General features: G+C 27.4%; 1 protein-coding gene across 5 annotated transcripts in view; it reads right to left on the reverse strand.

The window, feature by feature from the left end:
• Positions 1-3,758: 3,758 nt before the first annotated feature.
• Positions 3,759-22,913, reverse strand: part of LOC147077831 (uncharacterized) — a 201,683-nt gene continuing 182,528 nt past the window's right edge. For all 5 annotated transcript variants that reach the window (XM_085960863.1, XM_085960864.1, XM_085960861.1 and 2 more), the window contains 2 exons: positions 11,101-11,166; positions 3,759-4,067 (listed from right to left, as the gene is read on the reverse strand). In XM_085960863.1, coding sequence (XP_085816989.1) covers positions 3,894-4,067; positions 11,101-11,166 — 240 coding nt within the window. In that variant the 3' untranslated portion in view covers positions 3,759-3,893. The remainder of the gene's footprint in view (positions 4,068-11,100; positions 11,167-22,913) is intronic.

Below are 22,913 nucleotides of genomic sequence, written 5' to 3' on the forward strand. Positions count from 1 at the left end.
TCAACAAATTATCATGAAACACTGGTATTATCATAAAAAATATTTGGTTTTTTGCGTTATTTGTGTTTATTTCATATCTAAAAAATACAAGATATTCAAAATTTGGCTATCAATGTAATATGTAAGATCGACTAAAAATTCCCCTCTGGCTTCAAATGATAAAAAAACTATCAATATTTTCCTTGTATCTTAGTAATAGTCATTTTGATTTCAAGTAAGTATAAATAAATACTTTAATTGAATTGAAAATATAACTATTTACTTACAAAAGAAATCATGAATATCAAAGTCATGTCATTTTAATCATATGAAGTTCCTTTTGAGCTATCTTGTAAAAGTAATTCTAAATACATATTAGTATGTATATCTGCATATAAATATATTAATTTTATAGTAAAGCAATTATATTTAATGTGGTAGGTACTTAATGTTTTTGGTACCGTGTAAATACGTATATTACTATTATCAATTTAAGCTTAATCATGGATGTTAAAAATAAAATATCGTGATACGTAGGCCTTCGACTTACGGTTAAAAGAATTTTCTGAAAAATAATTAATAATTCTCATTAAGTACGGAGTAAAAGAATTTTATTTTATTATTTGGCAAATATTTATTTCAAAATTATATAAGAATACATGACATTAAAGACTACTGAAAGAATTCAACATTTATTATGGACCAAATGCTGTTTATATAAATTTGTATACATACTTATTTCACAAACTTTATTTTCACGAGAAATTCAAGCTTATATCGACTGTACAGGTTGAAGAGGTTTTAAGTACACTAAATTCTTATTTATTAGTAAGTACTAATTAGTAAATTCATATTTTATTCACTATTATGAAATACGTGTTAGTACAAGTTAAAAATATAATAATTCAATAACTTTTACGCGTGTTCGTAAACAATATTTAGTAGGTTCTTTATTTACTGTAATAATGTTAACCATACATTTTATAATATATTAATTAAAGGTGTTTTATTTTTACATAACTATTTGTGTACGCATGATATTTTGTTAAGGGACTTCAAAAAAATATTTAGAAACGATTGTTTATTTCAATGCAAATATCAAGAAAAGCTAAGCTTTTCTTCTTTACTTCTAAAAATAAGAAGGGAAGAGAAATGCATTTTGATGAACAATTAAACCTTGACATAGCTCTTCTTATGATTGATTAATTACAATCAGAATGGAGGCATACATACATAAAATGCACCTTATTTTTGCCCATATATATTTAAATTTATGTTGATAATAATTGTTTTAGCTTGAAAAATTGTAATGTTTATTTTAAAGACAGTAAATTAAGGTCAAACTGTATATATATTAATTATGTAAATAAAAAGTGAGAATATTAACATTATACAAAGAATGGTAGTTTACAACAGAAATATTAAACCAATTTAGAGTGTGGACTTGATTAATAAGTAATTAATTATGCATACTAATTAAAATAATAGATACATCAACTGATAGTAGAATGCATACAGATACAACCCTCAGTAAATATTAGTATTTATATAAACAAATATATGGGTTGGTATACACTATAAAATTAAAATGCAGACATTGCCTATAGGGTCTGGGTAAAGTAAAAGAATATAAAATACTTCGTTTTACATAATAATTATTAAATACTTCGCTGTTTTGCTGTATAAAATATTCAAAACTTAAGTGATTTCGATGTTTTATTAGAATTCTAAAAATTAAAAAACTCCTAGAATATATTTACATGTATTACAGCTATTTCTTTCAAGCAATTAGTCAAAGTCTCATAAATTAATATGTTAATTTTTGTTATGTTAGTCATTCAATTTTCAATATAAACATTTATAATTTGCTACTGTTTATACGACAATTATTGTTCATAATATAAGTGGGTACCTATTTTTAATAAAAAAAAATACTCTTATTTACTTTCCATTGTGTGTTACAAATATAAAAGATAACGATTTATTTAAAAACAATAAACAATTTTTGAAACCCATCGGTACAATAATTAACAGATACACGATTATCTTATTTAGGTCATTGACAGATACACTCCATTATTTTTAAATGACAGATGACAATGAAATTAATTTTTTTTTGTGTATATTGTAATAAGTACAAAAAATATTTCTATATCTAAAAAGTTCTAAGTAGAATTTAAAAGTTTATTATTATATATTTATATACATACTGCATTGGTGTTTTATAATAAAAATACTTAAATATAATATATATGTATTTATTTATGCGTCTTTATTAATTAAAATATACATTTTCAATAGTAGGCTACGCATAAAAGAAAATCGTCAGATGTCATACATTTTTGTCAGCAGTAACAAAATTTTATATATATACGCTGTCTTAATTAACCTATAGATACTGAATATAGATACTTCAATGTTTTTAGAGTAAATTTGTATTTAATTTAGCTTGTAAGTTTTATTTTTTATTGAAAATCTCCCAAAGTTGCTTCGTCCACATCACTATCAATTATAATCACATAATATAAATTTAATTATTTACAAAAAAAATAATAAGTGGCACATTAATATTAAATTAATATAATAATTATCTCTGTATGCATTATAATTCAAAGGAAAATATGCATATAGTTAATAGTTATTTTTGTAGAGTAACGAAATATACATTTAAACTAACAAAATAAAAATAAAAAAGCATGGAAATACATGTTTGCATATTTTATTCGTAAAGTAAAAAATATTGTTTGATGAATCTACTTTATTAAATAAATGTTTATCCACTATTTTTTCTTCTATTTAACACCGAAAGTCAATTAATTTATTGAATATGTTTTTTTTTAAATATTATACAGTATAACAAATAATTAATGTACAGTTATAAAAGAAAGAAATATATTATACACACTTAATAAATATTATAAAGGTTTGCCGATATATTATGTTCGTTGTATAGATTCAAGCATAGAACCCCCATGTCATACGCAGTTAATATGGTAATAATAGTCATGCGATTTTGTGTTGTGCAATAATATACGCTGGGTATGACACGGGGATAATTTTATATTTTTTTAACGAATAAAACAGTTATTTTAAGAGTTTTAACAATTCCTCACCTCGACTATGACGAAAGTATGATTTTATTAGTTTTTAGTTCGGAGATAGAAGATTTTTTCAAATTATTGCAATGCTGGTACATACGGCCAATTAGAATTCTACCGACTGGTATTTCAATAAAATATGGCAATTACTACTGTAGACATGTCAAAACTACACACATCTGTGATTAAAAATAGGAATATATTATTATATATTTAGAACGTTGAAAACGGGGTAGCAAAATAACTAAATAAAAATGATTAATTGAAAATATTAGAAACTTCATTCAAGGTAATCATAGAACATAATAATGGTATATATTAATGGGGTAGCAAAACATTTAAATAAAATTTATTGTCGGGGTAAAAACAGTTATAATTATTCACAAGAAAAAGGTAATAATAAAGAAAATTTAAATATCACGTCCATCGATAAAATTACCCGAACGTGATATATTTGTATAAAATACAAAATTGTATTAAATTCAAATGCATTGATTTATGTAGGTACTTATAAACTTACTAAATATAGTGCCGTGGTCAATTTGACGCCAATAAAGCGCCGTTACATTTGTTACATAATACTATAATTATAGTATTCTAATAAAATAATAGAATAATTACTTAGACATGAAGAATAATATGGCCGCCACTATGTGGGGGTATGTTAAAGAATTTATAATTATTTTGATAAGGGTCTATACGTTCTAACGTATGCGAAGGGAAAAAAATCTTATACTAAATTGGAGGTAAGCATACAAAAATATTTTTTTTAATGAAATATTATTTACATTATATTACATTTTCCTAAGACGATTTTCAACAAGCTTCGCACTTGACCAGTCCGACCTCATCGCAGTTCATACATTTAAGGGCCACGAATTCAGCGGTGAAGTGATTTCTGTGGACACTCTTCTTGGATCCAGAGCAGACCTGGCAGGGCAGAAGTCTGTAGCCACCGCACATCTGACAGGTGGTGCATGCGTCTGCGCTCTGGAAAATTATGAATAAAATGATTAAAGACTAGTGATTATGTTTCTTTCATTATTTCGAGAGCTAGGGTACATTGGTAAATTGTTAGGGTACATTAATAAAAAATAAAAAATCCGAACGTAATAAAACAATTTGGTATATGTATGCTGTTATATGTAAATATTAATGTTACTAGACCAACATTTTTTATATCATAGCTAGAGTAAAATCCCGTATTCGCTATTTTTTTTAATCCCAAAATTTCGAGATCTATTTTCTTATGATTGAAAAAATACTCAAAAAATTTCATTAACCTCTTTAAATGTTTTCATATAAATAAGGGTTGAAATTATTCATAGTATTTGTTAAGATTGTGTAGTCAAAGTTAAAACTTTACGTAAAATTGGTTGTATAATGCACTATATATAAATATAATATGTATATTATATAATATCGGTATCAATTATTATAATATGAAAAAACAAAATTTTACCGTCACATCTAATCTCAAGTTTTAAAATATCTACACCAGTAATCCTGAGAAAATTCTAGTCATAAATATTGATTCTAATAATTGAACATACATAACTTGAAAATATCTCAGATGTATTATATATAATATATAGGTACCACAAAAAATCACTTTTGAAAAAAATACGACACCAATTTATAGAATGTTACATTCTCAAATCTTGTGAACTATTCATTAAATAAAAAATGGTTTATTAGATTCTAATAAATAATGTATAATGGGGTGTTTTAACAAGTATATTGTTAATTATAGCAAGCACAATTTGATGCAATTAGTATTTTTTCAATAACTATATACATATATTTTAATTATATATTTTTATTTTTTCAAACACAGATTAAATAGTTTTTTTTTCGACCGTGTTCGATCCTAATAGGATCATATGGGCCTCCACAGAGTAGAGGTTTGTATTAACAGATTTTGTTTTTTACGAGGAATGGATGTCAGCCACTAGCTTAACCTATTAGGTCCATACCCTGACTCACACACAAATTGAAAAAAAATATATCGTGTACTTGCCAAACCTAGGATTAGAACCTGGGACCCACGGCGTCATATTCCAACGATTAAGCCGCGCGGCCACCGTAACGGCCATACAAATTATTTAAAAATATATATATTGAGATATATTACACATAATATTTTATAACGTGGCTGGATGATGTGAAAATGAATGCTTACTTTTTTTTAAACTTTAAACATTCCTATAAGAAGTTAGACAATAGTGTATGATATTTTTAAAATATTCTGTATTATAATGAATTTAATTAAAACTACATATTCATTGAATTATTTTCATTCATGATAGATTGATTACGTGCACGATATTGATGAATGAATTACTTGGTTCACATTAAAAGAAAGTATCCCGCTCTACATTTTGTCGACTCTGCACAGTACACGTGCAAGTAAAGTAAGCTACACTCAATAATATATAAAAAAAAATAACTGACGGAGTTGTGGCAAGTTTATTACAGAGGTGTCTTTAAAACCAGTTTCTTTATTTACTGCTTCTGAGACGTGCGTCTTTCGTTTCGCATTGCAGTCGCTACCGTAACAATTGCACTGTTTTACCGGACAACGACAATTTCAGTTGTCGCATTGTGTGAGACGTAAATAAGTAATTTGTCATTTAATGAGTAACATTTTAGATTGTTTTCTATTTTACACATATTTATCTAGGTCTTTAAGTCAAAGGAGTCAACGGAACATTTAGTTGAAAACGAGTAATGTATAGAGTTATTTTATTACGAAGCTACACATATTTTTGTGTAATTAATTATCAACATAAAAACACACAACAAAATTAATAAAATAAGTACTACTTAAAATTACTTCATATAAAGTTGGAAGTTGTTACGTGTAGTTACCTACGTTCTTCGGCCAAAAAAACATCGGATACTACTTGAAAAATTGTATTAAAAATTGTATTGTTGTAAATTAGTATGTAATCTATTAAGGTAATAATTGGTTATATAAAACAGAACACATTACTCTAAAAAGATTGACAATAACTATTCAATCTTAACTATTATGCATATAATCTGATTGGTCCACTACTAAATATAGATATTTAAACTTGGTAAAAGTGTATACATATTTTACATGATATCGTCAGCTGGAGTCGGTTCACTGTTTGATGAAGGATTTTATTGGCTTTAACTCTCTTCAGTCCTTAGTTCTTCACTATCATGTAAATCCACCAAATTTTATAAGTACGTCTAATTGGCGGGATTTAGGACATCCTTGTGGTCGTTTAGTGCCCCTTATCTTTTGGTTTATTTTGTGGTCTCTTTGTTTTATGCCCAACAAGCACCTCTTTTGAAACTTTTGAAATTTTTGGATATATCGTAAATTGAGGAGAACATGTTTTATATGTATACGTAAGCAATGGTGACACATATTGGTTGAACACTTTACACTTAAAACCCGGTGGAAGTTCACCTTTGAAGATACGTTTTAGGTGACTAAATGCGCTTCATTCCCATTTTCATACATTTGTATATGCAATTATGTCTCGTACTTATGCATAAAATAATAAAATACGCATTATTACTAGCAACAAGCTCCACGTATATAATAATATATAGTATGAAGTATAAAATCTACAAATATTATGGCGCTGTTGTCAAGTATACTATACAAAACTAATCAATCAAAATATTGCAAAACGAAACTCCTGTTTTGGTTGCGAAATTTGTCAATTAGAATTTAAAATAAATTTTAATCAAATACAATTCCCTATGTCAATCAATTATATTAATTGACAATTCATCAGTAAAAAGTAATAATAACATATGGGTGAGTAGCCATATAATTGTATTAAATACTAGTGATCATTTACGACTTTGTATACGTGAAAAAGGAAGAGAAAAATTAATCAGATGTACAAATTAAAAATAGCCAAATTGGTAGTATTAATTATAATTGTTTGTTTTTTAAACCGACACCTTTTTTCATATTGGTACACAGTTTGTAGCATTTATACTAACGCCCATTTTAATCTGCACCTTATAGCGCCTGGATTTACTGGTACTAATAATAAATTAAACTATCGCGATAATAACTGTTTACACGTAAAAGTGCTGACTATTTCATTATTTCAGCGTAAGCGAGACGCGTTGTTATTATTGTTTAGTGATATTTGATGGGTTGTAAAAATTGATAAACGTCAACATGTTCAAAGCGGTGTAGTTCGTATTTTTACCAAAATTTCTACCAAAATAGTTTTACTGTAAAGTCGCAGAACTATCTGAACTATCAGAACTATCTACTGAACTATCGCGTAAAAATTCAGAAGCCGCTAAACTTTTTTGATCCATGCATGTAATTAATTTGCAAGATAATACGTGCTTACAAATTGTGTATTTTCTTGCCGCAATAATACATACTGTCAGCAGTTAATCCATGCAGGTGTAATGAAATATAATCTTATATTGTTGTAAGTGTGTTCTTGTTAAGAAATTTATTTTGAGATATCGAAAGTTTAATAAAATATATTTACCAAAAATTATATCGCACCCGAAGAATAATACTAGCACAATTCAAAAAACCTGTTTTTGTAGGAGAGCAGATTGAATATTTTATTGAATTCATGTAAAATATTATATTATGATAATGATAAAAATGCTTTTAAGGCCACCATTATATTTTTAAGAATTATGCCGCTATTTGTGCGAATAGAAATGATATCTTTGAACATTTCTGCATACTTAACTCAAAAATAACAAATTTGGACTTGTGCCACTATTATTCTCCGGGTGCGATATCTAGTATATAAGCTGTAAGTAAAATTAATATAAATTGTTTTCAATAGTTTTTGAGTTATAACCAAAACAAACAGACAATCATTTTTATATGATTATATCTAGTTTTAAAATACAATACAAATGAATAAATAATTGTACATAAAAATTGTTCATTTGTTGTGAAATATAACAGAAATCACACATAGGCATTGGATGAAAAAAGAGAAAATCTCTCCTAAGGTGTAATTGTTTCATTTCCTTCTATTTTAATCGGCGGAAATAACTTGTCGCAATATGAGTATAAAATACTACAGTATACAGTGACTATGGGCATCACAGTGCAAAGCAACCAGACACTGACAGAGACGTTAACAAAGTAGGACGTCCTCTGAAGATCAACAGCCTTCGTAAGTGTGACTCAGCTTCCGCCGATCGACCCTGTTTCCGTAACCGGGTTGCATCATTTGGCGAACGCATTCTCGATGCAAATCATTAGACACTGTAATATTCAATAGAAACCTGGTAGAATCTTGTAGGAATATATCGATTAATCTTTGTCAGTGATTACTATGCATAACCGTAATGATGTAACTGGTTTATATAGTGCATAGAATTTTAGGTCAGATGTTATTAAATATGATGAATAAATTACAAGAGAAACGCATTATATTATAAATAATTATATATAATGTTACTTAAATTTCTAAATGATGCATATTTATACCATTCCGGATAAATTGATTTTGTCAAGTCACATTTTGCATTTTGGCATCTTCTGGGTCGGATTCATTTTGAACACTACAATTACTATTTAAATTTAAATTATTTTTTCATCAGACTAATCTTATGTCGATAATATTAAATAATGATATTTAAATATGTATGCTTTTTGTGGTAGAATTTAAAAGCATATAAGTAAAATATAACGATCTAATATTAAATTGCGAATTATTAATATATAATACATAACGTGTGGTTATTTTATAATTTAACTTGTAATACTTACATGTAATAAAATGGCTTTTTAATTCATAAAAGTAGGGAATAATAAATAAACAAGGTGTGATTAGGAGACATCATTTTAAATGTTCTATATTTGTTCTAATTTGTAAAAGTTAATTTTGAAATCATAATAAATAAATAATGTTACCTTTTTCTACAAATAGTGCAAATTGATCCCTTCTTCCATCTTTAAGAAATACAAATACAATGCAAAGAATCTGCAACGACTTTAAATTGTTTGAAATTATTCTACCATTAATCGTCACTAAATTTATGTGATAACAACTTGCACTGTACTGTACCTATTGCAATAAAATTGGCGCATAGATTTTGGACTTTGTTACCGTATCTTGGCATAACTGTTTATTGAATCAAGCACAATGCCTCACTGTCAAACTATGCATAGTTGTTCTAATCGTTTATTTATATAAACAAGTTATCTTTGCCAATAACAAACAATACAATTAAAAACAACTAAAAATTAATTATCGTTAATTCTGAAGGCTTATTCACCAAAAATATAGTTCAAGGTGATTGACGTCCGAATTATATACATTTTGATAAAAAAAACTTTACACTGTTCATTCTAGATAATTAATATACTTATTTGTTATTGGAAAGTTGTATGAATATGTTAACGTAATTCTTCACATTTATTCAATTACTGATTGTGTACATTATAGTATTAGGTAAATTAATGTGGTGGATTCAATTGAAGCTTGTGAGTAAATTACTGTCTATAATGGCACTGTATCTAATATATTTAATAATTATTGGTTGCAATCTGTTATCGAAATAATATATACTTATCAGACTATTAGTTAGATAGAAAGATACGACGATTTAACGTGTTGTAAATTACATTATAATTAACAGGTATATTTGGGTCAAATATGTATCGATACTTACTAACCTGAATTTACAGTATATTACTGTTTATCGGCTAAATAATAGTTGAAAAAAAAACGGTAAAAATCGGAAACTAAGAAGAAAACTAAATCTGTCAATTTTGTTATCAAATGTGGAATAACAAAGGTGTTGAAATTGTGTTCTTGGGTCGGATTTTTGTGTTCTATAAAATTCATAAAAGAAATTCTATAGAATCTATAAAATTCAAAGCACCTGTTATTTTTAAATTTATATATATTTTATATAGGTACAGCGTATAATACTCAAAATTTTATTTGAATGGTTAAGAATTAATATATTTACATACTGGAGCGACGTAGGGATTTCTATTATATAGCAAAAATCTTAAAAATAGTGTCTTTTGCCATGACAAAAAAGTAATATATTATGTTTGCTTATTCGTATAATATGTGAGTCTCCATCATAGGTAGCAGGTCATATTAATAGAATTTAGGAGGAATACTAGTAAGTCATGCGCTCAATGTATTGAAATCTTTTACAATGAAAAAAGCACAATGAAAAAATAATTCGTCAATTTGCCATCCACAGGTATTGAACTCGTAATACCAAAGAGCTTAATACCAATACCAAACGACAGTCACGCCCCATTATGTCGAAAAAATGTGACTAGTCTCAGGAATTAAAATTGAGAATTGAGATTGCAAAGAGTGCCATTCTCAAAATGAGACACGGTTTGAGTCTGCGAATGATTTATTGTCATGTTATCCTAATTATTATTTACTATGGTATGGAAGTATCAACGCTAAATCATATGTCACGGAAAGTTGAGATTTTCGAAATGTGGCTAAATAAACGCACTTTAATATTCTTTGGACTGACCGGCTGACAGAATGTTGACGTTCTCAATCGAATAAAAAAGGGGCGAGAGGTTCTGCGTAGTTTCAAAACCAGAAAACTACATTACCTCGGCCATTTATTATGAGAGGACAAAAATACAGCATTCCTCATTTTATCAGAGGACGATGTTGTATTTTTTAGCTTAAGAACCTCCGTGATTGTTTCGATTAAAGCTCCATTGAACTAATCCGGGAAACAGATTATATAGCAAAAATCGTCCTGATGGTGGCCAACGTTTACTAGAGGATGGCACGGTAAGAAGAAGTTTGTGAGAGAAGATGAAAAAAAAACAATTGAATGATTGAATGAATATTGACAAAGCTGACCTTTTATCTAATGGTTCAAATTTTTAATTCTGTTAAACGTGTAGGTACTTTATGAGATACAATCAAAAATATAATGTAAAATTTGCGATTTACAATAGCATTCATTGAATTTTTATTTTTATTGAAAGAACAAATACATGATAAAACATTTCTTTAGGTAAGTTATTTTTTGTACACACCTTGTATGGTTTCAACATCCTCCTGAGCTCTCCTGCCTCGTTTAATATTTCCACAGTCTCAGCTCCCTGAAAAATATAAATACAACTTATAGGAAATACTATGATAGACAAAAAGTAATATAGCATCGCTAAGAATACATAATATGGAAAATCTATGCATTTTATTTCATTTTATGGATGACTACCTACCATTGAAAAATCAATATAATTATTAATTTTACATTATAAGAAGAAAAAAAGAAGGCAATTAAGATATGATATGTATTTCAAAGCTTTGAATTACTTAGGAAATAAGTAAGATTCATTAAAACTTTTAAAAATCTACCATAAAGACAGACGTGATAATTTATTTCTGAAGGGTTCGTCGAGCGTTTTTTAATGAGAGAAGTGAGTAAAAGAAACTTGTTTTCTGAGATAGGTACTGAATGCAATTAGCAAAGTTTTTAATGAAAACAGAGTAAAACAATTTGAGACAATAGAATCAGAGGCACTGCCGAGAAGACATAGCGACTTAATTCGTCACAGTAAGTTTTAAAAATATTTTTTAAAAAATATTCAAGCATAAAGAAATTATATAATATTGAAGATTTAAAAGCATGCTAAGTACGCAGTAAACACTAAAAAAATAAAAACTGAGACATTAAAAAAATACAAAATATATGCTGTTAATAAATATGTTAGGGTTTTTCTCTGAGAGATTCAAATTATTTGCATATTTTTTCGTGTTAAAATTGATTGGAGTTCAATATTAGTGTCGTTAAGCTAGTTAGTTATTAAAGTTAAGAATTATTAGCTTTAATGAGTTAACGCAAACTTTTCTTCGTGTCAATAAATATTTAATTTTCATTAAAAAGTTCTGGATTCCTTAAGTGCGCATAAATCTTATCACTTTCAGTATTTTTTGTATTTATCTAGTGTATCCATATGTTAGAATTGCTTAGAAATTAGTACCTACCTATTTCATTATCAATAAATTTGCAAAGAAATATAAATCTTATACTTTTATGAAATAAGAAAATTGATTCTGTTATTTCGGTTATCGCAATTATCCATCATATCGTATCGTAACAGCGCTATTAAAAGGCTTGAAACCCTTAAAAAAGAAATATAATATTTATTTTTTGCTGTGTTTTATTATAAGAAAAGCTCTTTCTGGCTTTACGTTGAAATTAAAATCAAATACAATCAAACATAAGAACGATTTTCTATGAAGCCAATAATAATAAAACGGTCTTTCAATAAAATAAGATTGTTTGTATTTTCCACACGTGTTGTTCAGAATTATGTGGTATAGAACAATTTTATATAAAAAAATAGACTTGATAAAAATTGCTTAAATAATTTATCATTATTATTATTATAGGATATTTTAAAATGTAATAAAAAATAGTACATCCGCATAAAATATTAATGATCTATTCGATAAACATAATCCGATATAAAGAGGTTGTGAAACAAATAATATGGAAGGGAAATAAAGACAAAGAAAATTAATATAAAAAATTACAACTCCTACATACTAAATATTCAAACAATTTGCTTACGATACATTAAATCACCATGTTTAATCCTAAGCGGGTCAGATAGGCCTCCACAAAGTGTAGGTAGTAAACACATATTTTTATTTTTAAGAGAAATGGATGTTAGCTACTTGTTAAATCTATTAGATCCATTGGGTTCAAATATACATTGAAAAACAACATATAAATTTTTCAAACCCGGTATTTGATCCCTGAACCTACGGAATTATAAACCTAACACGTAACCGCTCGGTCAGTGTGGTCACCTCAAATTTAGTGTTGTAATTTTTTTGTAATGTGAATTTTATGTTGTAAATAATGGATGTTCACGTATGCATGTATGTTTGTACACCTTGTCTGATTTTGTTCGAAGATTTATTTTTAATTATTTTAATAAAAAGGGTATTCAACCTTTATTGAGTCGCATCCCTCTTACTTCTGGTAACTTACAACTCCCACACATTTTACGTACGAATTACAAAATATTATATTTTCTCTCACTTTTTATTTATGTTAAAAGTAAATTCGCAATCATTATATTTTTAGATTGTTTAATTCCGCCTTCTGAGATCGTAGTAAAATTATATAGCCGTGAGATTTTGAAAAACTGTTGAGGTATATAAACCTATCTACCCGGTGAGTACCTCATACGTCATTTAATATAACTAATTAAATGTTTTTTACAAAACTTTTTTAAATATTATATAAATAAAATATGATATTTTAAGTTTACTGTTTAGTAATTGCCGCTTCATGGATTGGGAACCCGTGCTTATTATATCATATATTATATATTTTTAATACTTTGACAGTGTTATTAAAAGTGTATTAAAAATTAAATATGAAAATCTATGTTTCGTAGTCTGCTTCTAGTACGTGATATTTTTATTTTAGAAGTGATTGTGAAGAATTTATTGAAACTATAAAATCGTCACGTTGTTTTAAGTAAGCATTGGAGTAAGTTTTTTTTTGTAAAAGAGCACTCTTGTAAAATAAGATTTGAAGAAATCACGTTTCTTGCAAATACTTTATAAAACCTTAAAAAAGTTCCAACCATAATCAAGTATATCTACACAATCAATTTTTTATTGAGTTACTATATTAAACTAAAGATGATATGATATTATCACTACTTATAATATGATTTATTTAAAAAATATATTGAAAAATACAGTTATTAGTAAGTAGTGTAGGACGGATAATATTATGTCATGTTTTGAAGATTTTATAACTATTTATTTGAAATAATATTATATAAGTATAGAGGAACAAGAAGAAAAAATGTTTAGTTCAACACAATACTGATAAAAATATTTAAATATCAACTATTATTATTTTAACTATTTTTTATTCAATAAATATTACATAAAATTTAAAAATTTAGCAGTCGTTACTATTTATATATTAACGGCCCACATGCTCAGCGTACGTAAAAATGGATCTTTTTTTCTATTTTCAAAGCATGATCCTGGACATTCCTTAAACATTGTAGATAATCTTTTTACATAATTTTGAAGCCTTATTATATTTTATATTTATTTTAAATATTTGATGACTGCATAAAGTATTTTTATAACATAAAATAGTATTCTTTTAAACCTCTCGCTCTAATGTTTTAGAATATAGTCATATGTCAGTACGTCCATGTGAAGTGGTGTTAAGATTAAAAATTAATAAACATAAAAAATTTTAACACCACTTCACACGGAGCTACTGAAATATGACTATTTCTAAAACATTAGAGCAAGAGGTTTAAAAGAATACTATTTTATGTAATAAAAATACTTTATGCAGTCAATAAATGCTTAAAATAAATATAAAAGATAAAAAGGCTTCAAAATTATGTAAATAGATTATTTACAACGTTTAAGGTATCCAGGATCATGCTTTGAAAATAGCACAAAAGCTCCATTTTGACGTACGCTGAGCATGTCTCCCCTTAATATTCAAATATAAAAGATTAATTTAAAAAAAAGCAAGGTTATGAACGCTAAAACTAAAAATTTGGAAAAATCTTAACTAATTTAGGAATCATGATAAATATTCTTACCTTAATTTGAAATCACGAATGATCATCGCAAAATTTAAGATAATACCTCGAGATGCATTGTTAAATCAATATAGTACAGATGATCTAGAATCCTAATAATACAGGTTTGTATCCTGCTTCGTTCATTAATTTTTTTTTTAATATGTAAGATTATGAAGTGTTTTAAATTATCTACATTATATTATAATTTTAGAGACAAAATAAAGGTTTGATTGTAATACATACTACGTTATTATTCTTCAGAATAGTTGTGCACATATCTGACGTGTTTGCTAATACCAGAGTACATTGTTTATCTAAAAGTTTTCAATGTTATCTGACGATGTACACGTTAGTTTTTCACTATGGCAACATAGCCATTTTAAAGGGTGTATTCCCACCGGTTTATTTTGTAAAGTAAAAGCCCTTGAAATATTTTGAAAAATGTCCAAGTTGATACATATTAAAGTCAACGAAGGTAAATGATGAAATTTACGCTAAAACAGTAGGTAGTACAGTGTTGCTTAGGGGCGGCAAGTGAAAAAACAAATGCGAAAACCAATATTTCAACTTTAGAGAGCAGTGACGGTTTTTCATGGAGCAGAAGATGCGGTCAATTCGATACAGTGCTGACATATTAGTTTAAAAATAAAAGAAACAGTTCAAATTCTGTACTTATTCCACAAATATGTGTTGTATATGAAAAACTCAGCGCAGTTGAAGGCTTTCTTAAAATATTTGTCAAAAATTGATTTGTATGGCAATATAAATACACTTATAAATAAAGAGTGTACCAATATAATGATATCTATGCAAGCTATAAATTTTAAATGCTTCATTATTTAAAAAAAAAAACAGGTCACGTTAAACATTCTTTTCCCGCAAGCTTTTGCGAATTCTCGTGGAACCCCTGATACAGCTAGCGGAACCCCGGTTTAGAATTACCACCTTAGCATAATAGCGTTATGTGCATATATTCAGTTTATTGTTAAGAATGTATTACGGGCACGTGTTTATTTTCTGTATAATATTATAATAATACTACCTACCTAAAAATGAAAAATATATTAGTTGAAATTAGATAACAGCCAAAAACTTTCGTTTAATATTAATTGGCAGAATAACCAAATAAAAAGTTGCTATAAAGCATAAAGCTCACTATTTTATAAAATAGAGCAATTAAATATTTATGGCTAACACAATGTAAGCTTTAGCAAGTACATTAAGAATACGTATGATACAAGTTAATACATGTTAATACAACCACCACTCTATGGATACCAGTATGATCTTCTTAGGATCAGACATTTAAATTTAATTAATTAATTAAATATATACATATGTGCATATTAGAAATAACAGTCACCAAAGTTGTATTAATTGTATATTGCATGGTTATTCTGTGTAAAATTGGAAAAAATATTCTTTATTTTCTTATAATGTACCTAAATATTTTTCAGAAATAAATAAAAAATATATCATCTTAATATTGATCATACATTCACATGTCATCTCCATAATTTTATAAGCTAAAGTAATCACTGATTTTCAGTTTAATAATTTTCTTTTCTCAGCAAACGTCAATTTTCCCTAAGGATAAAAACATATATCAATACAAGAAGCACTAAAAATTTCTTTGCATTGTCTTATGATTATTTGTTTAAATAAAAAAAACATTTGCAAAATTCAATGATTCAAACAAAAAAAAAATCAACACAATTCATTTGTGGACAAAGCTTACTGGATTTATGATACTTCCAAAACTATATTTTACGTTTCTTTTTATTATTTTCGTATACTGTCTTTGTTTCGTTTATTTGTTGTAAGGCAACCCATCTTTAGGTTTTGTCATTTTCTTTATAATTCAGTGACTGCCAATAAGCGTTATCAACAAATCCCCGAAAAGGATTTTTTCCATGTGAATTTCAGCTATTGAATTATTAGAAAAAAACGAAAAAAAATATTACAAATAGTAATGCTTGCATTTCATAATACGTATTTTTTATATGAATTTGAATAATGGAGTAAAACAGCATGGAAACTACTTAATAGATTTTTTGAGCGGGACTTGAACCCAAAACCATTGAATTATGGGCGATATACTTTATTTAATTAAACTATTGATGTGATCATTAATCAGACTAAAACTTCACATGCACAAATATGCGTATAAGTAATTCATTAGTAGTGACTATATTTTGTTATTTCGAATTACGCTTTGACAGTTTTATGATCTTTCGAAATAATCAATACACAATATTTTAGAATGTAGCATTATTAATTAAATAAACATAATTTTTAATACCTCAGAAATAGGTTTTTGAAAAAAATACTCTGAAATAATATTATTTAAAATAAAAATATTTGCATAACCTGGGACGCAACATTTTAATCAGGTACGCGATGTTTTTTGCCGTCCTCTTAAGTTTGAAAAAATACGAAGCCGATTTTACAAAGCAGAACGACGATTATATTTAATGTTAAAAAATAATTAAATGATGTAATAGTCTCAATAAGAACTCAAAAATACCTTAGAGTATTAAACCATTTACATACGTTGTGTAGGGAAGAGAATATTCTTTGGACAATCTCTCTATCTTTCCATGGAGCTGGAGTAAATCATACTTTTTATTGCGGAAAATATAACTGAAGTATGTAACTTTTCTGTATATTGTTACTACACTTTTGTTTAAAATGTGATCAGGTGCTTAGTATCACTACTGCTTTTAGTTTGCAGCATTTGAAACTTTTAAGAGTCATTTTCTTGTCGATTTATTACTCTTGTTAATTGAATTATTCTGAGTGAACGACCTGTCTCTAACCAAGAATATCTCTGAAAGCCAAATGCAGCTGTTGTTAAAGGAAATAAAATAATAGCTTGCGAACGTAGTGGAAACTCTTTGATTTCTGACATTTGCTATTATTTTTGCTCAGTTTAGAAATACTATACGTATTGCGTCAAATAACAAAGGATAAAGGGTTATAAAAGTAATAATTTAAAAATTATTTTTCAACATAATTTATATAAAATATATAATTTATGAGATATATGAGTACTTACAAATAATGTGGTCAATAATTGAATTCAAAATTTTAAGAACTTATTCATCAAAAAATTAATCAAGTATTAATTGTAAATGGGCAGGATAGGCTGAAAAAATATAACAATGACGGTTTATGTGATTTTAAATCTGTCTTTAAATATTCAGTATAAATGATGTACGTATTGCAAAATTGAAATAATGGCGTGATGTTTTTTTTTACGTATGAGCATTATAAAATGCTTCATTATAAACGAACTATTTTCTTTACTGTGCCCTATCCTAAGGATATCATAATATGGGCCTCCACAAAGTGAAAGTTTGTACTAATACATTTAACGTTAAAGACGCACCCAGCGCGTAACGAGTAAGGTGGCTATTTAAATGTGGTAATTAAAAAGTAATTATCTAGTCATCAGTCAATGTCAACGAGAAATGGATGTTAGCCACTTGTTCAACTTATTAGTTTTATAATCTGATTATAAACACACATTGGAAACAATATGTGTATTCGTCAGAACCAAGATTCTAACTTGGGATCCACGACATTATAAGCCAACGCGTTAGGCGCTAAATCCGCAGATATAATATATACCAAAGTACCTTTAAGAGCGGCCAATCACTCGCCTTACATCCCTTAATATTATGATATTAATCCAAATTAAATAAAATTTTAATATATGTGCACTTTGAATTCTTGTTCAGTTATATTTTTTGTAATTGTCAAAAACTCAAAAACAGATGATTTTAATCGTCTTCCAAAATAAACAGTGAGATATCAATATTAATTGAAAGCTACTGTTCGATGAACCTTTTTGTTTCAGCAAAAACATATCGAGACTTTGTTTTCAACTATATTAGTAAAATAAATGTAGAAAATAAAGTAGATCTAGATTCTAGCTAGACGACAAGCAGTTGCAACGATATTCCATTTGAAATCGCAGAAATAATTAAATTCTATGTGGTAGATTTTAAGATATGCGTAACTGAGAAGCATTGTTGAGAAATCTTTTGTTAAAAAATAAACGTTTCTTGCAGTAGGTACTTAATAATATTTTTGAAAAATAATGTACATAAAAGTATTTTTAACTAAAGATTTTTGTTCTTATATATTTTATAGAAAACGTTGCTTGCCGAAAAAGTGAGGAAATACAAATTATAAAATAATTTATTATTTAGTCAATTATGAAATAAACGTCTAATGATTTACATACAATTCTAAATAAATATTGAGTAGGTAGATCGAAAGTAAAAGAAAATATTGTTTAAACTAAATCTAAACACAGTTTTGAGGGATTTTTAGGTATAAGTTTTCTTATATTATAATAATAAATTGTGCCAAGTCTAGCTACTTTGATCATTATTTATTTTAAAATAATAAATTTATTAAGTATTACAAATATGGAGAAATTAATTAATACCTACTTAATGAAAAATGTAATTTTAATTTATTTATAATTAAATGATAGATTTTTTTAGACCCGATTCTATGGATTCGATAGATCAAATTACTTATTATTATTGTATATAATTACGTGTTTACTTAAAATTATACAAAAACTATGGTATTTCGATAGATTTCGGAATTTATCTTGATGGCTTCAGTACAAAACCTGGGTTGGAGTGCAAAAATAAAAATTATTTTAAAGATATCAGTTCTTCTTTATATTCTATGTCACATAAAATGCAAAACAGTCGCAAATTCAAGATGACATAAAAAAGTTGTAAAACATAACAGGAAGACCTGATAATTTTAACGATAGCGTTAAATTCAAAAGATATTTTATTACATATAAAATGAATAAAACATGAAAATGTTTATTTTCCTTTCCATTTATCGGCGAAGGTGGAAATTGCTTTTGGTTTATCAGCAAAATAGCGCTTTTAATCGGACACAGCACACGTGTATTTGGTCTGGAGCAAAAGTGGCGCGACATTTCTCCTATCGGTCGAGTGTGAGAGAAATCGATACAACCAGGAGAGCTTTTACAAAAGCATTGCTCGTGGGTACGTTTGTATAGTGAATACTTGTTGCTCATAGTGCAGTAAAATTTGCTACGCCACAGAGAAAGAACTTTACTGTAAAATATATTACAAAAGAATAATAAAGTTATAGATTTTAAAATCTATATACTTGATCAGGAAATAATCATATAGGTATGCACATGGTTATTCTGAAGCATCATATACAAATAATTATTAATCACGTGTTTTACATGTTTTCCATTTTCAAAAAAATACGTATAACGAACATTTTTCTAAAAAAAATATATCAGGTCAGGGATTGGTGAATTTTTTTCGGTATTCTAACCCAAAATATCTATATATATTAAATCATATAATTTTGACCAGATTTAAGAGTAAGAAAAATAACTGATTGTTTTTAAGTCGGCTCACATATCAAAAGTCGTCCATATTCAGTGTTAATTTGTGACCAATTTACAACAATTTTAGGTACGGTAGTTAATGGAAAATATATATTGTGTAAGTACTGCATTTTTTTGTTAATTATTAATAGCATCTATGCTTTTGAAGTTTTAAAAACTACATAAAAAAGAAAATTTAGACACTTAGTATACATGATAAGAAACAAAAAAAACTAAATGCTACAATTGATCATTTAATGAAGAATAGAAAAGCGTCAAAGTATCGGTAAAAGAAGTACTTTGTAGTTGATTTTGCAACAATTCAGAATAGCACCATCAACAAATGAAGTAACGATCTTGGTGATCAACACCCAATAAAATTACACGTATAGAGAGAAGAGATGAGTTTAATAAAAAATATTTTGAATACAATAATTATTTAGTCAATAGTTTAAATGATTCGTCATAAATGGATTAACGAAATTAAGAAATAAATTCTTTTTTATAGTCACCAATATAATATAGTTTTTGTCCTTTAAGTGTGGAAGATTTTTCATGCATCTGATATAATATCATGGCATATTATAATAATAGCATATTTGAAAAAAGGTTCTATATAGTTGTCTTTTCAATGGGTCTATCCACGACGATAATATTAAAAATATAAGAGAGAAAAAAGGGTATATTCAAAATGTTCCTTTAGGATTAGTTTCGTTATGGTAATGTAATGCTGTCAACGCTTGGTATACAAATATGTGAACATCATTCAAACCTTTTTATGCATCACTAAATATGAATATAAATCTAGTTTATTTAAAGGATATATATAAAAAATCTCAATATGAATAAAAATAAATAAAAATAAATTGCGAATTTATATTATATTTTTATCCACTCTTTGTCAGAGCCCTTAACCACGCTTCCACACTAAATGCAAAACACCAACATGAACTAATGAAAATTATCCATTATCCCAAAAACTAGATCGACGGTACCATTATATATTTTCATTTTTATATGGGACTGTAGTGGATAATGTCCTCGGGACTTGTCATTATTATTTCGAAAACGTAAGAATTAGTCATTTAACTATCGCATAAATTGTCCCATATACAGTCAGCATATTCTGCACGCGTGACTTTCTTTGATGAGATTCGACTGCTTCGGGCTTGATCACCGAAACGCTCGAAGTTGCAATAATGCAGATTTCCCAATTGTAAACTACATCAACAATGACTCTCGCAATTTACCGAATATTGTAGAATACAGGATTTTAATAGAATTTATTGTTACCACTTCAACACTCCCTGTGTATATAGGAAGTTGGCAAAAATTGAGCACGTGAGAAAAACGTTATTCATTTCAGTTTCATAAGTTATTAAAAAAATATTAGTGAACACTTGATTTAATCGAGTTGCTCATTTATTTTTTATAGTACATTCACTTCTTGGTATTTTTTGAACCATAGATTTCATAAGATTGTTAAATTATCTAATATTAAGATATCGTCATAATTAATTTAAACCATTTTTATAATGTTATCAGTCATTTAGGATATTTTAATTTTATAATTTTTACCTCACTAGGCTGCTGGTACTAAAAAGCTTCATTTAACTAACATATTTGAAAAATGCACAAATCCCCGGTGAAATTGGATGAGTGTTGCAACAGGTTGAACGGAGCTTTTATCGATTTTCGCAAAAGCTTTTCCTACTCAGGGTTCTAAAGCTTAGCATGCAAAGCTTCTTGAAAATTACTGATTATTTGCTCAAGCACTGACATTCCCATTTTGAAATTAGTGCAATATTTAATTATTAGAAACCGATTCGATAATCCCTGATCGTGATTAGTTTATGTCGTAAACTAAAAAGGTGAATTCATTGTAACTGTATAATATGCTAACTAACATCACCATGTTCGATTCTGAGAGGATCATATTGGCCTCCGCAGAGTGGTGGTTGTATTAACAGATTTTGAGATTCCAAATACAAATTGAAAAACAATATGTTTATTTGCAATATGGATTAAAACCTGGGACGACATCATAAGCCGACGCTTATATTCTACAATAATTTATAACACATGACGTTTAGAATAATATTATCAATATTTTGCGGTATGTCTTTTAGCATTTATTTTGTAGTGGAATAAAAATATATATTGTTTTAAAAGTAACTATAGGTGGCGTTCTATACATTGATACTGTGGATGCGGAACATACCTAAAGCTATTCGTAGAACTAGTATATTTTTATACATTATGTATTTATTGTGAATTTTAGTAGTAAGAAAGAAAAACATATTATTTAAAAACATAAACCTTGTTTCAAGAGATTTAATCAGTTACAAACCCCTTAGTGACCCAAGTAGACAATAATATGGTAGGTAATTTGTATGTATTTTTTTTGACAGCAGCCCACAGCATGCCGCACGCTACTTTTAAATACATAATACATGTAAAGATAAATCAAACTGACATAATAAATAAAATTATTCAGAATGTAGTATTACTTGCTAAGTAAACACATATTTACAACCAGAATCCAAAAAAAATGTCATACACAATTTTAAGCAACTCAGCAAAGCTATTCTATCGGATATCGACGGTAGTTTATCTTATTTATGTATTAAGACGATACTTCAGTGAAACCGCAAATAATTTTCAACTATAGGCGCGACGAAATTTTGAACTCGCTGGCAGTCGGAGAGCGAACGTCGAGGTGTGAATACGTCAATTTGTTTTGTGATGGCGACGGGGGTATTAATTCTTAAATCGTGTTAAGATGACTAAAAACGTTACCCATTTACTTGAAAAAGAAAACATGTCAATGAATATATTATTATTATTAGTAATAAAA

The sequence above is a fragment of the Rhyacophila brunnea genome, unplaced genomic scaffold (assembly GCF_057557595.1).
Source record: "Rhyacophila brunnea isolate RB1 unplaced genomic scaffold, BYU_Rbru_1.0 scaffold_12, whole genome shotgun sequence".
Classification (NCBI taxonomy): domain Eukaryota; kingdom Metazoa; phylum Arthropoda; class Insecta; order Trichoptera; family Rhyacophilidae; genus Rhyacophila; species Rhyacophila brunnea.